This window comes from Podarcis tiliguerta (genome assembly GCF_965153285.1).
Source record: "Podarcis tiliguerta genome assembly, chromosome: 3".
NCBI classification, from domain to species: Eukaryota; Metazoa; Chordata; class Lepidosauria; order Squamata; family Lacertidae; genus Podarcis; species Podarcis tiliguerta.
The window spans coordinates 77,047,206-77,070,289 of record NC_139536.1 but is presented as its reverse complement, the minus strand read 5'-3'; the positions used below and the strand labels follow the sequence as shown (position 1 = coordinate 77,070,289).

Here is a 23,084-nt window from a genome sequence, read left to right as displayed (position 1 = left end):
TTATGACATTACTAAAAAAAAAGTTAAAGTGTGGTTAGTGTAAAGACGAAATCCTGGTAGTGGCAGCCATTTTCCTTAAGACACATCTTAAGGACTTAGAATGGGCACAAAGTCCCTTCTCAAAAACTACAATCACACTTTTCAAATCTAGATGGAAACAAACTGATTCCTATCCAGTTCCCATTTACTTCTCTTCCTCCATGTATGCTCTACTTTTCTATAACAAGAACAGAACCCAGTTGTTTTTTTTAAAGAAAGTAGCCAATAAACTGGAATTATACAGGATTAGGGAGTTCTGACCAAACTGCGGGAGGCAGTGGAAGACAGGAGTGCCTGGCGTGCTCTGGTCCATGGGGTCATGAAGAGTCGGACACGACTAAACGACTAAACAACAACAACAACAACAACAACAGGGAGTTCTATTATAATGGTCAAGAAAAAGAAATCAGAAATTTTAAATGAACAAGAGCACCCTTGGTTTGAACTCAGGAAATTAAGTTGATTTATAGCAAAAGATATTATCAAACAGCAGGTAAAGAGAATTAATGTTGTTTTAACAGCTGATTTTGGCACTTAATTTTAATGTCAAAGGACAAACTACCAAAATTTATAACAAAGTTATATATAGGTTATCTAACATGATTGTAAGAAATGGTGTGAGATAGTTTCTTCTTCTTTTCTAAAGGTGACTATTGTGTTTCCCCACATCTCTTTCCTAAGGCAGGTAACACACCACTACACCTGGCCTGCCAAAACAGTCATTCCGAAAGTGTTCGGGTCCTGCTGCTTGGAGGCTCTCGGGCTGATATAAAAAATAATGTGAGTGTTACCAAAATCTATATCTGCAGATTTGATAGAGAAAAACCCTCAAATGCAGGCTTTGAGTGGAAAAAAATAATGTGACCATGCTTAGATATGAGTTTTGTGGCCGGTCCCATTCCAAATTAATCATCAGTTGAATGGTTTTGAATGAGTTTTCTGAAGGTTTAAAAACCTGTACATTTTAACAGGAGAGGAGCAAATTTGCAATCAACCTAACAAAGGCAGAAAAACATTTTGTAAGGGCAGCTTGCACCCCAACCTCATATCAATGTTGCCAACTAAATGGGCCATGGATGTTGGAGAAAAAGAAGCGTAACTGCTCCATGTGGTTAACCAGATTTCCAGTGTACAGCACTTGCCCCTGCATGTTTATCCAGATGCATATTTCCTCACTGTGTCCAGTCAGGCTTACTCCACAGAATCACAGCTTTACTGTGTTAAGGCATCATGTTAGCTTCCTTACTGTGATTTGCCTCCCTTATTTTTAGGCAGGAGACACCTGTTTGCATGTCGCAGCTCGATATAATCATTTGCCCATCATTAGGGTGCTCCTCAGTGCTTTCTGTTCTGTCCGTGAAAAAAACCAGGTCAGTGCATGAACTTCATTGCCACTACGCTCCAATTTCTATAAGGCTTTTAAAGTATAATCTGATTCCGGTATTTAGAACAAAAGAGGTGGCTGATGTGCTCTGAACTATGGAGAAAGCTTTTGAAATTATTCCCCTTTTAATTAAAGTGCTGCTATATCATAGGTGTTATTTTGGCATCAAGAATTGCCTTAAAGAAATGGTGTGTCCTTAGTTTGTCACATCAGGGCATGTTGTTGCATTTACATTTCTTATCTGTACTCTTTAAATATATATATCTGTAAATGAAAAGCTGCAACATTGAGTCTATGCTCCTGCTTCTGCCAAGACTCATTCCATGGCATCTCGCATAGCTCATTGCAAATACTGCAACCAGCAGGAAGATCATTCAGCAATTTTCAAGTGGTCAGTGGGTGGGTGGGGTAGTTTGGGAACCACTGATTTAAGACACAACACCATCATGGCTATAAGACTTAAATGAAGTTTGCTTCTACTGTCTTGTTGTTCAACACATCTACTTCAGAACGTTGTAGAAAAATATACTTCAAAAGTAAAAATAACCATGTACATGCATAGTCAGCTGCCTCGTGATAAAAATATTATTAGAAATAAGAAAGAAAGGAAGCTGTGGTGACGTATCATGAACCTTGGAGGTACATTGATGCTCGTCCTGTTTGCACTTGCCTTCATCATCTGCCACTCTCCTTTGGGACCTTCTGGTCTGCAGGGCTCTGGAATTAGGGTCCAAGATGCAACCTGAGTTGCACTGTTGACTGGATTGTCCAAAGGAATTAAAGATGCTGTAGAATAAGCTTGGTGACAAGTGTTGGCTGTGGCTTCCGTAGGATCCTTTACAATATTTAGTTACACTGAATTGGTAATGTGTGACAAGTCTCAAAGCCAATATACTGGGGAATACATTTGTGGGTGCGGGTGCTTTTAAATGGCTTTACAAATTTTCACTGCTGTTTTTAATAGGGCTATTTCTTTATTTTATTTTTTTAAAAAAACCTATTTATTATGCATTTTTAGTTCTTTCTGTTCTAATTTATGCTGTGAGCTGCCTTGGGTCCTGCATTGGCAGAAAGGTGGGGTATTCAACCAACCAGTCTGCTAGAATGACTCAACAATATGGTAATACAAAATGTGCACTCTCCTTTTGGGTGGCACAAAATGGTGCTGTTTGTCCGGACCTCAAGGTGGGGCATGTTCAAGTTTCATTCTGCTTTCTTAACCTCTAGGCTGGCGACACAGCACTTCATGTAGCTGCTGCTCTGAATCATAAGAAGGTGGTCAAACTGTTGTTGGAAGCAGGAGCGGATGGTACAGCCATTAACAATGTAAGCACTGAAGTCCTTATTCTTACTGTTTCTAGTTATTTTTCCTGAGTGTTGGATGACAGGACAGCATTGATGAAAGGAGTGTCTGGTTCTTTTAATTTCTAAAAGGTCATTTGGAAAGAATCATGTTATTCTTTTCTCTTGCAGGCTGGTCAGACCCCGCTAGAAGTTGCCAGAGAACATGACAACCCCGAGGTTGCTCTTCTACTCACTAAAGCCCCACAGGTACATTATGAATACAGTTCATTAATGATTGACTCAAAAGCACCATTCTACAAAACTGCTCTGGAATAAATGTCCCACACACTAGTGAAGTGGATGTGTTCCAGATGTTGACAAAGACAAGACTTGATGATACTCGCATGCATAAGCAAGTGGGGTGTGTTGTGTCTAATGTATTGTATGCTGTGCTGTAGTTGGTGCATTTGGTTCAAATACTACATTCTCTGCCCATTTCAGAATTTACTTTGCTGCTGCTGCTACATTCTAGGAACCAGGCAGATATTTTAAAGCATCTCTTTCTGTAATTGGACCAGGATGACTGGGTCACCATGGTATTAACTTGAAATGTTGCTACATGCAGATCTTGCGCTTTAGTCGTGGAAGGAGCCTGAGGAAGAAGAGGGACAGACTGAAAGAGGAAAGGCGTGCTCAGTCTGTACCAAGAGATGAAGTGGTGCAAAGCAAGGTACAGCCAGCTTTCTGTGTACTGAAGGCAAGGAATGTGCTCTGAGTGCTTGAGTCCCCCACCTCTTGGAAGTATTTTTTTCATCTGCCATGAGTGTTTCACCTTTTGCGTTGCTGTGCTGTAAGCACCTGGAGGAAAATAATTAGTACCTGCGTTACAACCTAGCTGATCCCTCTTCGGTTGCAGCTGCTGCTCTGTTTGGAATTTGGAGAACTGTTGTGTTCAGGACTGAATGTGAGAACTTAAGGTAAAGGTAAAGAAAGGGACCCCTGACCATTAGGTCCAGTTGTGGCCGACTCTGGGGTTGCGGCGCTCATCTTGCTTTATTGGCCAAGGGAGCCGGCGTACAGCTTCCGGGTCATGTGGCCAGCATGACTAAGCCGCTTCTGGCAAACCAGAGCAGCGCACGGAAACGCCGTTTACCTTCCTGCTGGAGGGGTACGGTACTTTTACGTGCTTTCGAGCTGCTAGTTGGCAGGAGCAGGGACCGAGCAACAGGAGCTCACCCCATCACGGGGATTCGAACCGCGGACCTTCTGATCGGCAAGTGCTAGGCTGTGTGGTTTAATCCACAGCGCCACCCGTGTCCCACAATGTGAGAACTTATCAGAGAGCAAAGATCAGGATCGCTATCCCCTTTGCCTGTGTGTGCTTTTATTTTGAAACAGGGCAGTGCCTCAGCTGCTGATGACACTCACAGCAGTGACCAGGCCCTTCAGGGGAGAGGTGACATGAAAGAGGAAGCACAGTTGCCTTTATCAGAGCTCAGAGCAAGGAAGAATAAAAAGAAGAAACCAAGAGAAAAGGTACCAGCAGATGCAGAATGACAGCAGGAGGGCACTCTTAATCCAGGCGGTTTCTCTCATCTCCTTCCATTCATGGGCAGGCTTTCTAAAACATGCCTACTTTTGGTGCCCTCTGTCAGAGACATCCTCAACCTTTCTATAGTTTCAAAGAGAATGGGCCATGGGGTAGCTGACCTTCAGCCGGAGGGGAACAATGGGCCCCATTTCTGTGTCCCCATTTGCTTTAAAAAAAGCGTAATAGTAGTAGTAGTTGCTGTTGTTAATATCATCACCAGCTTCTGTGAATTCCTCATGCCAAGTGAGAGGCCTGAAGGGCCATATAACCACTTTGACATGTGCCTCCCTCCCAGGTTGACCATGGGTGATTGCAGCACACAGCCTTAAAAGGATTAGCTGCTCCTGCTCTTGACCATGGGGAGGAGGTTTGGGTCCAGACTTCACATGAGCTGACTGCTGCTCAAAGGATGCTCCACAGAAGAAAGAGGTGGAGGCAACCTTTACTGATTCCTTTTCCAGTGTTCCTCCTGCTGACCTGCTCTGGAAGGTCAGGGGACCCTCTGGAAGTTATTAAAAGTGACGCTGGAGGGGGAAAGGGGAACTGGCAGAAATTGCCTCCCTCCCTTCCTGCAATGGGGCCCTCCACTGGATCAGAGGCCTTTTTGCAAATGGAAGAAGCCCTTTTATTCACAGAAAGGTATTTTGGGGGCCAATTATTCTTTAGCATGTGTTGAAATCTAGGCAGATAGTGGGTGCTGAGTGCATTTAACAGAAGCACAAGTTCATAGCATGTTGTGGTTCAACCCATTTTCCAAAACAGTTTGCAGAGCCTGATGAGCAGCAAACAGGAGTATTGATTTGAATGAATGAAAACAAGTCCATATGGCGGCCACATTTGCGCCAATGCATTTCATCACTTCAATTGGGCAGTGGTAGCTAGTGTAATAGGAGAGAGAACATTTGACACGTTGTTTTGACAATTTTATTGGGTTGTTTGAAGAACACAGTTAGCTTTGAATTTGGGTATCACCTTAAAATGGATATTGTGTGAAATAGTCTGATCCTGAAGAATGTGGAATGTTTCATGTGTGTCCTCAGCAAAGTTTAATTTGACCTTGTTACGGAATATGGGGAAAAGGGGGCTTTTTGTATGCCAATATCATGAGTTATCATGAGTGCTACATTTGCACTCACGGAGAATGAATGTGCTGGAATAAATAGGTTTTTTTAAAATGCTGTATTTTTTTAAAAAACAAATTAGGTTTTGGCACTCTCTGAACCCACATCACCAGCTGATCAGCAAGTGCCTCCTAACCCACAGCAGAATTTGGCAAAACGCAAGAGCAAGCGCCGCTGCGCATCTCCTCCACCTCCCCATGAATTCAGAGCCTACCAGTTGTATACACTTTACCGTGGAAAGAATGGAAAAATCATGCAGGTAACTATGCACTTTGTAATTGGATTAACAGGCTTGTACACTCTTCAGAGGGTAGGGGACAGAAAAGGATTTAAAGTTAAATATATTAACTTTCACACCCTGGGGTGGGTCTTGTGCCTTTGTGGGCTGCCCCAGCCTGGAAGCCTCTTTCTGCCTGAATGGAGGGGTTTGTGTGTATGTAGGAACCTCTGACTTCTGGGTGGCTGGAATGTAGCCTGTACAAAGTTAAGAGTCACATCCATTGCTCTGCCTGTTTTTGCCTCTGGTACATAACCTATGTTTCCCCCGAGGTAGCGCAGTCCTTGATCTGAAAAAGGTTCACCACCTCCTTTAGAAAGATTAGGTAAAGGTAAAGGGACCCCTGACCATTAGGTCCAGTCGTGACCGACTCTGGGGTTGTGGCGCTCATCTCGCTTTATTGGCCAAGGGAGCCAGTGTACAGCTTCCGGATCATGTGGCCAGCATGACTAAACCGCTTCTGGCAAACCAGAGCAGCGCACGGAAACGCCGTTTACCTTCCCATCAGAGCAGTACCTATTTATCTACTTGCACTTTGACATGCTTTTGAACTGCTAGGTTGGCAGGAGCAGGGACCGAGCAACAGGAGATCACCCCATTGCAGGAATTCGAACCACCGACCTTCTGATCGGCAAGCCCACAGCACCACCTGCGTCCCTTTAGAAAGATTACAAGCGAACAAACTTACATTTCCAATGAAAGATACTTCCTTGTTTTAGGTTTTTGTTTAACAAGAAGCTGGAGGGACTATAGAAGCTGTGTTGGCACAGCTTTAATAGAGCACCACAGAGATCCGATCGTAACTGTGTGACCTCAAGGAGCATACACTGGTAGCCTCTAAGCTGCAGTCAATGGGAAATGCTGTGGTTCTACCCCTAGACTCATTTTTACAGCAGCAGGTCAAGCAAGTTATTTGTTTAAACTATTGGCTGTAGTTGTGCTTTTCTTAAACAGCTAATATCTTGCCATTTTTCTCCCTAAACGAATAAAGGCCCTCTGTATACTCTAAATGCGAAGGATGAACTCTTGAGAAAAAACGTCCAGGCAAATTTATTTTATTTTCATTTCCTACTGTAGAACCTGTATATTTGTTTTCTCCCTGGAGGCTCCAAGCAGTACTGTTTGTTGTGGTTGCTTTGCTGTCCTTTGAGCCAATCATGGTTGTTATTAAGATACAGGGGATGTGTTGTCACAGTTGTTTTGCTTCTTGCAGGCACCAATAAACGGATGTCGTTGTGAGCCACTGATAGATAAAGTAGAGAACCAGCTGGCAGCCGCTGTGGAAGAAATAAAAGCGGAGCTTGTTACAGCGCAGGATAAGATGAATAGCAAACTAGGTCAAATGGAAAACAAAACTCAGCATCAGGTAAGGAAACATTCCAGGGACAAAGTATTTCTTCAAACACCAGCAGCATGATTAAAGCGTGGGTTGGTCTGCATCAGGAATGGGGGACCTCTAGCCCGTAGACTATACTCTTGGCCCAAAAGGGGGTCCAAGTTGGCCCATGAAGCCATTTCCCCAAATCATACCCACCTGTTCATCAGCTGATGTCGCTGGATCAACTGATATAGGCAGGGTTCTGTTCTGCTGGGGTCTGCTTCACCATTCCCTGGGAGAACACACTGGAGTAGCAGAACCTGCAGCTTTATCCTGTTGGTGAGCAGAGGGTGCAACCCTGTTCCATGTTTCTCTTCTCCACCTGTCAATCACCTTACATCAGAACGATGCCAGGTGATGCAGACGTCAAAAAGCAGGGTGAGCTGATTGAAAGCCCCTTTGCAAACAGCTCCACGCTGCTCTTTAAACCTTTGAAAACGAAGTTTTAAAGAATAGTGAGGGGCAGTTTACAAAAGAGCACTGACTGTCACTAGTTCTTCAGGGGTTTGCCCATCTGTCAGATTTGGCCCTCCTAGGGGTGGGGAGACACAAGGTTCTGGCCTGCCAGCCAGAAAACAGTTCTCCACTTGTGGTCTACCTGTTACAATCTTCAGGTGGAGGCTGTTTGAAACTCATAATGTGGCAATCTTTTCTATGTGGCTGTTGCCCCATGGAGTAGCCACACTTGGCCTAGTCGGGCATTAGTTGATCGTATTTCTGGAGGGGCTGCAATGCAGGACTTACTGGCACTACTCTCCTTGCCAGACATTCCTGCACTGAGCAGGAAGGTCTGAAAAGCCTTGGGAAGCAAGCAGGGTTTAGAATTACCAGAAATCTGCCTTGATCACTGCAGTATCTCTTATTATTATCAAGGTATCACCATGATCATTTGTTTACTGTGTCACTCCTTAGAGTCATACCTGCAGTGGTTTTAAAAACACTGAAATGAATACTTTTATTCACAGTGTTTCACAAATGCCTTTTCTGCTGTCCTTTTTAGACGTAATTTTTGCCCTTGGTAAGTTAAATTACCAGTAGTAAAGTAATGAGGTTTAATAAGTCAGCCTATGCATTGTTGTCATTTCTGCTGTGCTTTCTTGTTTTATCACAGGTCCGTGTTTTAGACAAATTGATGGCAGAGAGGCTGTCAGCAGAAAGAACAGAGTGCCTTCATCGTCTTCAGGAGCATGCCGAGTTGGAAAGGCATGAAGGGGAGAAACGCCAGGTAGATTAGAAAATAAGTACCGTATTTTTCGCTCCATAGGACGCACCGGACCATAGGAGGGGGAGAACAGGGAAAATTTTTTTTTCCTTGTTTTCCCCCTCTAAAACAAGGTGTGTTCAAGGTACATTCACCAGAGCTTGTGAGGCTGGCGGTGGGGGGAATCGCTGCTTTCCCCCACCGCCAGCCTCAAAGATCCCTGAAGCCTTTGGAGCGCAGCGCCCCGCTGCCCTGCAGAGGCTGTGCGCGCAGCCGTCCCCAAGCTAGAGCAGCGAGATGGAGCCCTCCGTCTCGCTGTTCTGGCTTGGGAACAGCCTTCCTAGCTCTGCAGGACAGCGGGATGAAGGCACCCCGCTGCCCTGGAGAGGCTGTGCGCGCAGCTGTCCCCAAGCTAGAGCAGCGTCTCGCTGTTCTGGCTTGGGAACAGCCTTCCTAGCTTCTGCAGGACAGTGGGGTGAAGGCACCCCGCTGCCCTGGAAAGGCTTTGCGCGCAGCCATCCCCAAGCTAGAACAGCGAGACGGAGCGCTCCGCAGTGCTCCGTCTTCCTGTTCTGGGTTTGGGCTTAGCGGCGCAGCCTGCATTCGCTCTATAGGACACATACACATTTCCCCTTAATTTTTGGAGGGGAAAATGTGCGTCCTATAGAACAAAAAATACGGTATCTCATGGAGCATATAAGACAATGAGGAATCTGAAACTTTCCATTTAAGATACACAGAAAAGAGCGCTTATCTAAAAGAATGACAAGCAATTTTAAAAAGAAAATTATCTGGTTATAGTGAAATACATTTTCATTTTGCGCAGTCATAGATAGCTTACTTGGGTGGTTGGAAATAAGCCATTTAAATATGTTTCTTAATGGCAGCTTATCAGTTTCAGTGATCTTATGTAAAACCTCTTTGCAAGATGCTTAAGCAAACCCATATTCTGAGGAAATATCTGCTTCTCATTTGATTTTTGTGGTGCCATAATTTGACTGCCTTTTAGGTAGCTAACATTTGAACTTCCAGTTTTAGAAACCCAGCAGGAAAATGCTTTCAGAATGTCTCTTAAAACTTCTATTTCCTTACATAATAAGAAAAAAAGTCAACAACCCTGTGCATTGATGAACATGGGGGTGCAGTAAAGGTAAAGGACACCTGACTGTTAAGTCCAGTCGCGAATGTCTCGGGGGTTGTGACGCTCACCTCGCTTTACTGGCCAAGGGAGCTGACGCTTGTCCGCAGCAGTGGTTGGTTACATTATTAGATCTGATCTGGGAGGTTAAAAACTTCACGTAGGTCAAGATATTTTTTAGCCAAGCAGAAGGATGAAATATAAAATGATTAAAAAGAATGCTCCTGCTTGCTATCTTCAAGCATCTTCATATTTGTTCTGACATTTTTATGGCTCTAATGCAGCAATAATAATCTTACAAGCAATGTCCTACTCCCGCATTTTGGTAGAATAAGCAAGACTGTATCTCCAGACATACTGCACTAGCAATTAATAATGGCTATTGCATATACTGTGGTCCTATCACAGTGCTACAAATCATGGTATAATTACAGTGTTTCAGGCCAATACACCAATGCAAATGTTCCATTTCAGTGTGCAAGAGTGCAGATCGGATCCATTATTGCTAGGGTCTTTCGAAGAAAACATTCATTATCCCAAAGCTAGATTTGTAAACTTCCTTACTATATAGGACACTAAATTCTCTTTAACTCAGTAGATCAGGCTGCAACAATAATCTAGCATGCATTTAGCTGCTAAAACTAATAGACTGTCATTTGATGGCCTCTGATTTGTACATGGGTTTTTCCCTTACAGATATCGTTGGTGGGGGAACTGAAAGCTTGGTGCATGCTAAAAATTCAGAACCTGGAGTTGAAGCTTTCTGGAGACTCTAGATCTTCAAGGCCAAAATCAACTCTGTCTACATGTGAGTCACTCGCTGAGACTTTGGATACAGAGAACCTTCCTTGTACGAAGGACTGTAAAGCTAGCCAAACCCCACTGCAGTCGGATGGTTCGCAGCAACATTCTTGCACTGCCCTTCAGAATAGTGTCTCGGAAGATACTGGAAGAAGTAGAGTGCCCACAACAGAGCAGAGCTTTGGGAAGCAGTATTTTGTTGTTCAAGAAGCCAACACTCCAGGTATCTTTTTGTTAGTAGTTTCTGGAGGGGAAAGCTATGCTAGAGTATTGGGGCAAACAATTTTAGGGAGCACCCCCCCCCCAATGCCATCAGATCCTCTTCCACACTGACCAGACACATTTTGGATTAGTGCTTGTCTCAATTAGGTGATGGCTGGTATTCATTGTCTCTGGTTGAGACAATGAATACCAGAAAGTGGTTGAGAGAATGAGCTATGGTTAGTCATGCGTGCACCCCCTTAACAGGAATACTGGGTCAGAGGTTCCTCACACCTAAAAAGTAAGGGGAAATGTGTGTGTGTGCCTTATGGAACGAATGCAGGGGGGAGGCAGGCAGGCAGGAAAAGCCCCCAAAAGCCGCACACAAGCTCCACGCGGTTCTTGCGGGCTTTTCCCGAGGAGGGAGAAGGGACTGACACGGCCAGTCAGTCCCTTCTCCCTCCTCATAGAAAAGCCCGCAGGAGCTGCACGGTCCTTAAAGGGTGTGCGGTTCCTGTGAGCTTTTGCGGGAGGTGGGGGTATTGCCATAGCTGCACGCAGGCTCTCCCTGCCAGAGAGGCTGCGTGCGCCTTGGCAAAAGCCAAGACAGTGAGTGGAAGAGGCTCGCGGAGAGGGGGAAGGCTGCGCGCCTTTCCACTGCTCCCCGACCTGCTCTTTGGGACTGGCGGCAGGCTTCCCCCCGCCAGCCCCAAAGAGCAGGTCAATAGAACCCGAAGCCCAGCGGGAACTCCCGCCACGCTCCAGAGGCTTTGGGTTGCCTTCACTGAAGCCTGGAGAGCGAGAGGAGTCAGTGCGCACCGACCCCTCTCGCTCTCCAGGCTTACAAGGTAGCCTCCAGAGCGCAGCAGTAACTCCCACTGCGCTCCGGAGGCTTTGGGTGAATGCACCTTGTTTTAGAGGGGGAGAACAAGAAAAAAAAATCTCCCCCTCTCTGCGCAGCACCTCCTGCCGCTTCGCTGAAGGAGCGCTGGGCACAACTTTTTTTTTCTTGTTCTCTCCCTCTAAAACAAGGTGCGTCCTATAGAGCAAAAAATACAGTAGGCCTGGGTGCTGTATTGATACATCACCCAGGAACAGTATGGAGGGCAGATTGTGATGGTGGCTTCACCCAGTGGTATATTTTGGGTGAAACAGACATCACACCCAAGACCCTCTGCTGCCAGCGCCACTTTCAACACTGGTAGCAGAGGGTCTCGGGTGTGGTATCTGTTTCATCCACAATATACTGTCGGGTGAAGCCGCCATCACAATCTGCCCTCCATACGGCAAAAAGAAGAGCAAGCTATATTGGAGGGCCAATGCAGCTTGTTGTTTAAACATCACATGATATCTGCAGAACACGATGTTTCACTGACATAGCCAATCATCTATAGCTAAGGCTGGGTAGAAAGAGTTGAAGCAATTTAGCACACAGTTGGGCATTCTTCAACACCTTCAGTACAGGGGGTAGTCCTTTGAAACAATCATAGTATTCAGGGCTTTTTTTCAGCCAGAACTCACTGGAATGGCGTTCTGGCACCAGAAGGGGGTGGGGAGACCCGCTCTGGAGAGGCATGGGCAGGGGCTCGTTCAGCTGTGGTGTAGAAGCCTCTCCTGAGGAGCCCCAACAATCGGCCTGGATGATACGTTGCCTGGGGCCAGAGTGTGACAGTGGCTTCACCCTCTGGTACATCATGCACGAAATTGCAGCCACTCCTCACTCATGTTGCCACTAGTACGCTGGTGGCAGAGGGACTCAAGAGTGGCTGTAGTTTCACTTGTGAGGTACCACTGGGTAAAAACCATCATCACGCTCTGGCCCTCATAACACAGAGGGACCATGCAGGCAGGCAACTTATGGGTGCACAGCTGGCTGCCTGTGCTCCAGCCGCCTTCAGACAGGCAGAAAAAACTCCAACTACTACACCTCCCCTCCTCAGGGGGATGGGGAATTTCCAACATAGATCAATCACCACCAACCAAGTGCACCACATAATCCCATACTTCTTAGAAGATAAGACGAAACAATGTGACTATCGCCGTGCGTACCCAATCAAAAACACCCCCACCATAGCATACCCATTCCTTCAAATCTAAGGAAAATCCCCACAACACTAAACTAGGAGACGCCCAAATACCCTGGAAAACACACCACCTTAAACAATCTAGCAGTAAAAGCAGCAGCCACTAGGCCTTGGACCAACTTCGAAAACCACCTCCTGACAGCAGAGGGACATGCCATGGTTTCCACAAAATACTAGAATCCCAGAAACCCCCCCATCTCAATCAAAAGGGAGCACAACATAGGTTACAAAATAAACCCCGCCTGATGGATTAAAGGTTTGTTTAGATCATAGTTTAATCCATCTCAGCCAAAAGAAGGAAACTCACCTTGAAACCTATCTACAGATGGTGGCTGACACTGATACACCCAGGAACCTCACCAAAATGCTGGAGAGGCTGCACTTCCACATGTGGTGGGAATGCCCCAAAACCCAACCCTTTTGGACATCAGTCCTACAAGAAATATGCAAAATAACTAAGCATTAGAAGCCACCCCAGAACTGGCCTTATTTAATATTTTCCAAGACAATAATGCTCACACTATAACCCACCCACTCTCAACAGCCAGGAGCATCATAGCTAGACACTGGAGGGCCTGTCAGGAGTGAACATGGACCACTGATACTAAACAACCTGAAGCTAGCATGGGTACAAATAAAAAAGGATGGTTTCACCCTGGTGTGGCTCCCCTTTATTACACACACAGCCCAACAAGAACCCACCGACAGCATATGAACTGATATGGCTAACTTGACCCAACAACCCCTCCACCTCACACATGCAAACAAAACTCATTGCAGTCAACTGAAGGCAACCAACCATGCCCTGGAGTCCCCAATCTCCCTCACTGCCAATGAAAACGAGTAAATGAATAGTAAGAGAACCTACCCACGTGACACTGGCACAAAAACCTTACACGTACACTATGTAAAAGAATGAAAGTTTACTATCAACCCCTAACCTTATACTGTCTGTAACATTACTGTATAACTGCTGAAGAAAGAATTCTATGAATGGAAAGCAGAGACACTGACTGTACTTTTGTAACCAAGAAAACCTTTAATAAAAACATTTGTTAAAAAACAACTCATAACTGTTCATATTTCCTTATTTACAGGAATAGAGCAACAGTTAGTTGGCGCTGGCCCAACTCCTGCTGCAGTTTCTCCTCAAGTTGTAAGGCCCAAAGACAAAGCAAGTTTCAGCAGATTGAAACAAGAACTGCCACCATCTGAATACTCAGGCTCCAAACTGAGACATGCAAAGGTACAAACTGTTTCCAAGACCCCTACCGAATTTACAAAGACTGAGGTGGAGAGAGGAGGCTGCTTTATAGATAAAGGAACTCAAACGAAGAGGTCTGGCAGAAGTGGTCAGTTGAAGCACAGGCCTGAGCAACATGCAGGCACCCACTCTGCAGAGCAGCAGCCGCCACCAGCACCTGCTGTCCCTGGAGGAAAAGAGGTCAGCCCTCAACTTGCAGGCACTTCTCAAGCTCTGGAAATCACACAGTACTTTTTTGAGGCTGTATCCAGCCAGATGGAGAAGTGGTATGAAAGGAAGATTGAAGAAGCTCGGAGCCAAGCTGACCAGAGAGCCCAGGAAGATAAAGCACTCCTCAAAGAACATATCAAAAGTTTAGAAGAGGAACTCTATAAGCTAAGGACTAAAGTGCAGAAGGAACATTAGCATTTGCCTGCTCTCATGAAGTGTTGCAAAGGAACTGATAACTTTCACAAACAGCAATTAAGCTAGTTTTATTGGAGTTTTATTGGAATTTTACACTTTGTGGGGATTTGTGGCCTTTCCAGATTATAAGGATTTTTGCTCGCGCATTGCTCACAAGGAATGCAGATTGCTGCCCTCCAAGTAGCACTTGTTTTGTACAGAAACTGCATTGAATTTCCCTCCCCCTGTTAAAAATGTTTCTTTTATCCCCATACAGTGTGCCAGTGGTGATAGTATAATACAGAATGTAGTTGTGTGGCTTTTCATTGCTGATGATACAGCTCTCCAGTATGCCTGTGCCATTTTTATGAATCTTGTAAAGTTTTATTTTATACGTATTTAAGACATGTTTTTGAAGCGAAGCATTCTCTTGCTCATATGTGCTCATGTATCTTTTTGAAAATAAAAGAGTTAAGCGCCCCAAATTAGCAAGGCTACCTCTTCCTCCTTCATAGGACTGCATTGCCATTTTATGAATCCTATGGGTTCCCCATCCCCAATACAGATAAGAGTAGCCTGTATGGGGAACTATGTGCTAACAGGTCAGGCGAGTGATTTTCAAGTCCTATCTAACACTTTGTGCTGCCTATGTGTACTTTTGTCGCACCGTTCTACTGATCAGCTCTTGGGATGGAGGTGCTGAAGTTTTAGCTCTTCCAACCAAAAAGCTAATTGGCATACAGTGGTACCTCGGGTTACATACGCTTCAGGTTACAGACTCCGCTAACCCAGAAATAGTACTTCGGGTTAAGAACTTTGCTTCAGGATGAGAACAGAAATCGTGCTCCGGTGGCGCAGCGGCAACAGGAGGCCCCATTAGCTAAAGTGGTGCTTCAGGTTAAGAACAGTTGCAGGTTAAGAACGGACCTCCGGAACAAATTAAGTACTTAACACGAGGTACCACTGTACTTGCAGCCAGAAAAAGGATTATATATAGATAGATATTGGGTGCCTTTGAGTGACAGTAAATTCCTAAAAGTTAACGCCTTGTCCTTGTATAGTGATGGTCAACTGGTGGTCTGTGAGCTAAATATGGCCTTTTTAGCTGGGCCCTGATGCCCCAGCCAACTTCTAACCAAGGTGTGGTATCTTGTTTCACTCAAAGGAAAACAGACACTGCTAGATAGTAGCAACATGTTCTTCTGGCCCACTAACTGTTACTTGGAGAATATAATGGTCCTTGCAAATACATAAATGGGCTGTATTTCCTAAATTAGATTGTGTCTTCACTGCACTTGTCCCACATGAATTTCATCTTTAACAAAAAAAATTTAAAACTTGCCTTAAGGTTTCTATGCACGATTGGCCCCTGATGGATTGTGTAGTCTCAAGTCTTCAAATTATACTGTTATTCAGCCTTACTTTATTTTTAAATATATCTTGAGTGCTGTGATATGTGTCAAGAAGTGTTTTTTTAACTCAGGGGAGTGGGTGGTGATCTTTAAAATTAACATTGGCATGACACTTAGGCAAAAACACCTATTGCTTTTAAAAGCTCAACAGTCCAATGCAGCTAAAGAAATCTAGTGTATGTAAGCAGATTTGCATATATGTTTTGCACATCTTAGTGAGGATGCAATATATTAACACTGTATGCCTCTGGATGTGCCCATGATTGTGCTTTGCTAGCCCTATTATTGTACAACTAATGCTGAATTGAGGCCAAATCTGTTGGGATTTAGAAATAGTTCTCCAGGCACAGATCTTAACTCCCATGTAAGAGTATAAACATTTTGAATGAAATCTTTAAAGAGAGATGGTTGTATACAAAAAGTACATAAAGCTCTTTATGCACAAAATCTCAATCCAAATACTCTACATTTTTTACATTCATGTGCTTCTGTGGTCTAAATCTATGCTGCCCAAATTGGGGTATAATTTAAATCCTACAATGAATTTAAATCCGATAATACATAAATCTATAAGCATATTAAATATGCCTAGGTTATAATTGTGACAATTTGGAGGTGGTGGTGTTGGGTTGTGTGATACAGCTAAAAAAGCAATTTTTAACCCCAAAATCCATATTTAAGGTAGGCCAAACAAGCTAATAGTGCACTATCACAAAGTAAGTCTGCAGGTTTTTTGAGTTCTCCAAAACTCTTTGTCAGGTTAGAACTGAGCAGTGGTGGAAAAAAGTTGGCTGATGTTGAAGACATAGAACCTGTTATCTCACCAGAGTCTTAAGATGGAATGGAAGGACGTAGCAGACAATCTAACTTAATGTCTTTACCCGTTATAGAATTATAAGGGATTCCCCATTGGTCATCTGGTCCAACCAATCCCCTACAATGGAAGAATCTCATCTAAAGTGTTAACTGCCCTCAGAAGTGTCAAGAGCAGCACCTTAAGAACAACTACGTAAGATAGCGCACACCTCCCATATTATTACAGACCTAGTTCAGAACTAGAAATCTCCCTGTGTTTCAGCCTCTTATGAGCTGCTTCCCATCACACCTGAACCTTTAAAAAAATCTCAACACTCACGCCTATAGCAGTACTAGCTGCTTTGTTTAAGTCTACTTACCAATAAGGGAGTCTGCACAGAAATCAGTTTGGTTGTGTGAGAGGCCCTTCCATGGCAGTCTTTTGAAGGAGACACACTGAAAAAACAAATACTGTGTTCCACCATCAGTGAATGATCAGGCTACGATTTTGCCAGCTTTAGTGTTCTCTCAAGCTCTTCAAGCTGTAGGTTGCCCTGAGTGATCATCATCCTAATTGTATCCTGCAAAGCAGAAATTATATACTTAGTAGGCACATGCAAGGCAATCTGCATTCATACACTGAATCTGTTTTATTTCGACAAATGTTTTATCAGTCTATATTTACATCCATAAAATTTGCAACTAATGATCTCACCCCAAAGGCTGCTCTACATATTAGGGCTACTCCTAGAGGGCACTTAGAAAGGCCTCTGCTTATGTTACATACATACATGTTTAGGAAGCAAAGAACCAACAGCTGCACTAGCATGAACTTTTTGAAATGGGAATGCAAGATAAAGTTCCTTGGTCATTTCCCAAGTGTTCTATGATTGCAGTTAATCCTTATTATATTTTACACCACCCTTCCTCTGAGAGGAGCTCAGGGCTGAGTACCACATACACTAACTGCAAATGAACAGTAATACAGCATTAAGAGAATCTGACAACTATAGCAGGCGAGGCATATTGTGTTAATAAAAACAGTCACTATTCTGCAGGGCCTAGGATAAACAGGCAAATAAATAAATAATAATAATAATAATAATAATAATAATAATAATAATAATTTATTTGTACCCCGCCCATCTGGCTGGGTTTCCCCAGCCACTCTGGGCAGCTTCCATAGAAACCAAAATACACTAAAATATCACACATTAAAAACTTCCCTGAACAGGGCTGCCTTAAGATGTCTTCTGAATGTCAGGTAGTTGTTTATCGCTTTGACATCTGATGGGAGGGCGTTCCACAGGGCGGGCGCCACTACCAAGAAGGCCCTCTGCCTGGTTCCCTGTAGCTTTGCTTCTCGCAATGAGGGAACCGCCAGAAGGCCCTCGGCGCTGGACCTCAGTGTCCGGGCAGAACGATGGGGGTGGAGACGCTCCTTCAGGTATACTGGGCTGAGGCCGTTTAGGGCTTTAAAGGTCAACACCAGCACTTTGAATTGTGCTCGGAAACGTACTGAAAAGATGCCAGAATACTGGCACAGTGTGTGGCAAATGAATCTCTATGACAGCGATGGGGAACCTGACCTCAACAGGCAACAATGACAGGTGGGCAGGGACACCCTGTTAACCACCTAACATCATTATTGTATTCAGTCATGAGACTGTGCCACTGGAACTCATACGTTCATACATATATACATACATTAAAAAGTTCAAGGCTACAGAAAAGTATCAGAGCTGTTAAAAACCACCTATCCACTACACAGTCATACCTTGGGTTGAAGTAGCTTTGGGTTGAGCATTTTAGGGTTGCGCTCCATGGCGACAGACAATCAAAATGATGTCATGCACATGCGCGGAAGTGGCGAACCATGACCTGCGCACGCGCAGACGTGGGTTGCGTTCACTTCAGGATGCAAACAGGGCTCTGGAACAGATCCTGTTTGCATCCAGAGGTACCACTGTACCAGCCTTTCTCAACTCTGGATCCCTAGATGTTGTTACTACAACTCCCATCATTCCTAGCCAGCATGGCCTGTGGACAGGGATTATGGGGGTTGTACTTCAAGAACATATGGACCCAAGGTTGAAAAATCCCGCAGTATACTGAAGCAGTATTTAAGAGCGAAACACAAGAATATTAAAATTGGTGACATCTGTCTGCAGACGAAGTGCTGACCTAACAAATGGCTTTGGTGCTATCAACATCTACTTCAGGAGTAGGCAACCTAAGGCCCGGGGGCCGGATGCGGCCCAATCGCCTTCTCAGTCCGGCCCGCGGATGATCCGGGAATCAGCGTGTTTTTACATGAGTAGAATGTATATTTTTATTTAAAATGCATCTCTGGGTTATTTGTGGTGCATAGGAATTTGTTCATTCCCCCCCCCAAAAAAAAATAGTCCGGCCCACCACATGGTCTGAGGGATGGTGGACCGGCCCACAGCTGAAAAGGTTGCCGACCCCTGTTTTACCTGGTCCAATGTGGCTCAACTACTCCCCTCCCAATTCACTCTGAGCCACGGTTATCCTTTAGTAAGGGAAGGACACAGAACACCTGAATCTTCCTAAGAATATGCAGTGAAATCTCTAATAAACACTCCAACCAGCTTTTCAAACTAGTAGCTCTCTATACATCTTATGAAATTGGATCTTGTTAATTTCACGCTGCAAGGTATTACAGCCCATAAAAATTAGTTGAAATATTAGCCAATTACTTCAGAGGGTTTACCACAATGACCAGTTTGGGGTTTTACATAGTCAGCCTTGGAAATCCCCATTCTTGAGTCATTTAATCAAATATTCCAAATTTGTCCAGTCTACCGTGGCACCTCTTGCAGGTGAGACACAGTGATAATTATTCCCAGTCATTATGAGGTTTCTGAGCAGGCTGTTTGGATGTCTCAGAGAAGACACCTTCATGAGCCAGGAATACAGGTTCAACCTTCAACTGCAGTGTACCAAGTCAGCAGAACCACAAGTATTTCTCACCTCGTCTGTAGCACCTTTGTTTCTTTTGAAGTCTTCCCTTGCCCAGTCCCTGAGGTAATGGCGATCAGCTTCATTAGGCACCTGACGAACAGCCTTCAAAATTTTTCTATACAACTGAAGGACCTGCTGCCTTCTCAAGAACTGCAAGGTATCAAGAAAAATAAAGGATGACCCTTTTACTGTTTGCACAATCTAGTGTTGATCATGTGCTCACATCCTCATGGAAAGGTGTCTTAAACAGAGTCAGGTGACTGATAAAACTTTTGTATCCGTTGTTTATTCCAGGGATGTCAACCTGTGGCATGCTAGCTGGGGTTGTCGGCAGAGTCCAAAAACATCAGGAGGGTGACATGTTCCACCCTTCATCTGCTCTGAATGTCAGATGCTCTCCAGATCTCAAGTAGAGAGATTGCTTTAACTGGAGTCTGAACCTATGTATATAACCTATGGATGTAGTAATCCCACTACGGGGTCCATCTGCTTTCTGCTACAAACCACAGTCTATAAATCAGTTATTCTAACTAGCGCCCTCCCATGCTGGTCCATTTACGGTCATCTATAAAATCACTCCAAAAGTAGAATAAAGGTAACCTTGAGTTTTAAAACATTTGACAGGATCATAAAAATGATTCAAACACTGCAATAAAGAGGCCCATGTGCAACACAAATCACCACTTACTACACTATGAAAGAAAAATAGTTATTTTCTGTAATTCAAAACAAATAAATCTTTAAATGAAAAAAGACGGAAGATATGTTAATACATTAATGCGTTCACATGTAAAACGCAATGTTTTCCAAACTACCAGTTACCATACATCCACTATTGCCCATTCATTTATAAATTGTCTCACTTAAAATATTAATTTGAAAAATTTAAGAAATTGTCCAGTAGCACCTTATAGACCAACTAAGTCGTTCTGGTATAAGCTTTTGTGTGCAGGTATCTGAAGGCATCTGAAGACGTGTGTATGGACACAAAAGCTTATACCAGAACAAACTTAGTTGGTCTATAAGGTGCTACTGGACATTCCCCCCTCCCCTGACTGCGTCAGACCTACACGGCTACCTACCTGAATTTAAAATATTAAGTTAAAAAGCTCAGATGCAAAACACACAATGCCACAGGTAAAGCACTCGTCTGCGTAAGAATTCCGCAAGTACCTCGTCGCATATAAATACCACTGTCCCATTTACATGCAGAGTGTAAATGCCTGAGTTATGGACCTGTGACAAGCTTGTGCTACACATGAATGGCCAAACTCATGTGGAGCACATGTTTATAAGGGCAAGCACTTGTTCCCATCTTTGCAAGGTCTGCTAGCAAAGCAGAGGTGAGGCCTTGTTTACCCAGAAAGTTCTATCAGTTCAACTCGTGTTAATTCCTCTGCTATTCACAGCAACCAGAATGCTAAAATTCTGCAGGAGTACAAACTCCTTTTCGAAAAGAAAAGAAACCTAAGTTCTTGATTTTTTTTTCATAGAACAAAAATATAGGTTGCTTTTCTATTTCCTACACTCTTGTCCTGTCCACTACAGAGGGTAGGGCAGTAAAAAAAAGTAAGAAGTGGATCCAAGAACAATTCTAGGACATCACCTGCTCATCATCCCCTCCTGGGTCAAAAAGCAGTATATGTTCCATCACCTAAAATGTGAAGAAACAGAACAGAAGCAAGCATGCCTATCCAAATAACCCCTAGATGCTATTGCTAAATGCTACTGCTCAGACGAATATAAATGCAGCCTTAATGGGGTCCCAATCACTCCTGTGAAGCGTGAACATAAACATGCCATATACAAACTATACTATTTACACCAACTTTCCTTTTCCTGCGGAAAATCAGCTGGCAAAGCTTTTCCTCAGCATGCAAATGCTAAGGTGAAAGCAGCTGGAGGAAAAGAGGATAGAGGCTGGAGAAGGAACAGTGGGGTGGTGAGATGTCCTTTTCCCACCTTTGGGGTGACCCCCTGGGCAACCTGGAACTGGGTGTGGAGAGCGTTGCCCGACTGCTAAAAGGGACATCCTGAGGAAGCTGCTCCCACCTGCCCACAAAAGCAAGCCCAGACTGAAAAGTTCGGGTGCTGCCAGGAGTTTCTAGGATCCTTCCTCTTCCGGGAATTTTTGCGGAAGAGCTGTGAGTTTATTTGGGCTCTGGGTGAGAGGCGTGGGAAGGAGAAGGAACCAATCCCGATTTATTTATTAGCAGTAATGTTGTAGTTATGTCATATGCAACTGCTTGTTGTTGTTGGTTTTTTTTAAAAAAAAAAACTGGTTACAGTATTGCTTAAGTTGCTGCTATAGCTTCCGTTTCTTGTTCACAACTTCACATTTTTAAATTAAGCGGTATAGAAATGGAATTAGTAATAGAAATAATCAACAGGAATGGCTACGCCCCTGACCTAAAGGTAGCAAAGCCATTACAGTATTGCCTGCTGCTGCTGTCCCCCGACCCTGCAGTCTCCTGTCGCCAATGCCCGGTCGCCAAGCCTAGACCCTGCTCTCTGCCTCGCCGAGGAAAGGGCGAAGAGTCGCCTCACTGGTGGGCACCTGCCTTCCCTTCCCTCTCTACCTGCTTCAGAGTGAGCGCCGTCGGGGGCAGCCGGGACGACGCCATGACTGAGGTGCGCGCGCTTCGCTTCGCTTCGGCGTGGTTCTTCCTTCTCTGCGCTCTGCCGAGGCGCGTCAGAGGAAAGGGAAGCGGAGGCTCCCCCTTCCCCGCCCGGCGTCTCTCTCCACGCTCTTGGGAAGAACGAGGTTGCGGCGCCGGGCAGCTCCGCGAGGAGGGAAAGAAAAACTCTGCTTCTGCGCGGCGAGCGGCTCAGCAGGCCACCCTTCGCGCAGCGTTGCAAGGGAGAAGCGCGCGCACTTTGCCGATATTTGGAAAGGACGGCGCAGGGCGGGCCGAGAGCGGCTCCTCCTCTGAAAACAGAAGGGCCGACGAAGCAGCCCTTCCGGCCAGAGCTAAGCGGGGCCCAAGGGCCCGAGAGAGGGCTTTGAAAGAGTTTTACTCTTTCATGGCAGCGTCAAGCACAACGGCGATTGCTCCAAGCACCTTTTTAACCTGGTTAGATTTACATCTGCCTTCATCCACCTTTCAACAAACGTTCCCCACAAAGACTCAAATAAGTGATTTGTTTGCAAATCACTTTGCATATAAGTGGAATATTTACTCACAGATTCCAGAAGCTGCAACGAAACAAGCCCTCCGTCAGCTGGCAGTGAAACAAACGACCCAAGAAGGAAAAGAACGTCGTTTCCGTACAAATAAGCATCGTGTATGTATAGCACAGGTGCAGGCTTTTCAAATCTGCCTTTTGGAGAGATTCAGTTCACCTGCAGGATCAGCTGAGCTGGGAGCCAAAGCCACATGACTCCTCCTCCTCTTGCTCCAGGAAGAGAACACACAAACACTGAGAGAGAAAGGGAGGGTGGAAGCAGAAGCTACTGTGAGCCTGCTAAGCCCCAACCTGAGCTCTGGTTAACCCTCATGCAACTAGCTTTATGTATATTACAACAAAAAAGTACTTTCTACAGGTTCAGAGGTACACATGTAAGTGCATAAGGTCCAAGGCTAAGTATTGCAGTTAAGGTGACATAGGCCTGTGCCCGAGAGCAAGCTTGAAGTTCTAACTCTGGTGACATCACTAGTGGCCCTTTTTAATCAGTGAAAGACTGCTTCCATCAGAAGTTAAACAGCTTTAACAGTACAGAGATATTCTTTACCCTATTGCAACA

At 44.6% G+C, this 23,084-nt stretch overlaps 2 protein-coding genes across 14 annotated transcripts in view; one reads left to right on the top strand and one right to left on the bottom strand.

Moving 5' to 3' along the window:
- ANKRD6 (ankyrin repeat domain 6) overlaps window positions 1-14,632 on the top strand; it is a 62,834-nt gene extending 48,202 nt beyond the window's left edge. For 10 of the 12 annotated variants that reach the window (XM_083433437.1, XM_083433444.1, XM_083433447.1 and 7 more), the window contains 11 exons: window positions 721-819; window positions 1,311-1,409; window positions 2,651-2,749; window positions 2,897-2,974; window positions 3,333-3,437; window positions 4,106-4,243; window positions 5,502-5,678; window positions 6,910-7,062; window positions 8,186-8,299; window positions 10,110-10,437; window positions 13,597-14,632. In XM_083433437.1, coding sequence (XP_083289563.1) covers window positions 721-819; window positions 1,311-1,409; window positions 2,651-2,749; window positions 2,897-2,974; window positions 3,333-3,437; window positions 4,106-4,243; window positions 5,502-5,678; window positions 6,910-7,062; window positions 8,186-8,299; window positions 10,110-10,437; window positions 13,597-14,168 — 1,962 coding nt within the window. In that variant the 3' untranslated portion in view covers window positions 14,169-14,632. The remainder of the gene's footprint in view (window positions 1-720; window positions 820-1,310; window positions 1,410-2,650; window positions 2,750-2,896; window positions 2,975-3,332; window positions 3,438-4,105; window positions 4,244-5,501; window positions 5,679-6,909; window positions 7,063-8,185; window positions 8,300-10,109; window positions 10,438-13,596) is intronic. The other 2 variants (XM_083433446.1, XM_083433445.1) reach the window with 2 other exon arrangements.
- LYRM2 (LYR motif containing 2) lies at window positions 6,731-22,230 on the bottom strand. 2 transcript variants are annotated; one of them, XM_083433619.1, is made up of 4 exons: window positions 21,919-22,230; window positions 19,349-19,489; window positions 16,735-16,935; window positions 6,731-6,973 (listed from the first exon to the last, which is right to left on the bottom strand). In XM_083433619.1, exons 1-3 carry the CDS (start codon window positions 21,961-21,963, stop codon window positions 16,855-16,857), a joined length of 267 nt encoding a protein of 88 aa, XP_083289745.1. In that variant the 5' UTR covers window positions 21,964-22,230; the 3' UTR covers window positions 6,731-6,973; window positions 16,735-16,854. The 2 variants fall into 2 exon arrangements, with proteins under 2 accessions (XP_083289745.1, XP_083289746.1); XM_083433620.1 differs by lacking the exon at window positions 21,919-22,230 and adding an exon at window positions 20,946-21,008.
- Between the last annotated feature and the right edge of the window lie 854 nt (window positions 22,231-23,084).

Coding starts and splice junctions, on each gene's coding strand:
- LYRM2 (XM_083433619.1), bottom strand. CDS start 21,963: ATGGCGTCGTCCCGGCTGCCCCCGACGGCGCTCACTCTGAAGCAG. Junction 19,490..21,918: donor CGGCGCTCACTCTGAAGCAG/GTAGAGAGGGAA, acceptor GATACCTTGCAG/TTCTTGAGAAGGCAGCAGGT. Junction 16,936..19,348: donor ACAAAGGTGCTACAGACGAG/GTGAGAAATACT, acceptor TCTGCTTTGCAG/GATACAATTAGGATGATGAT.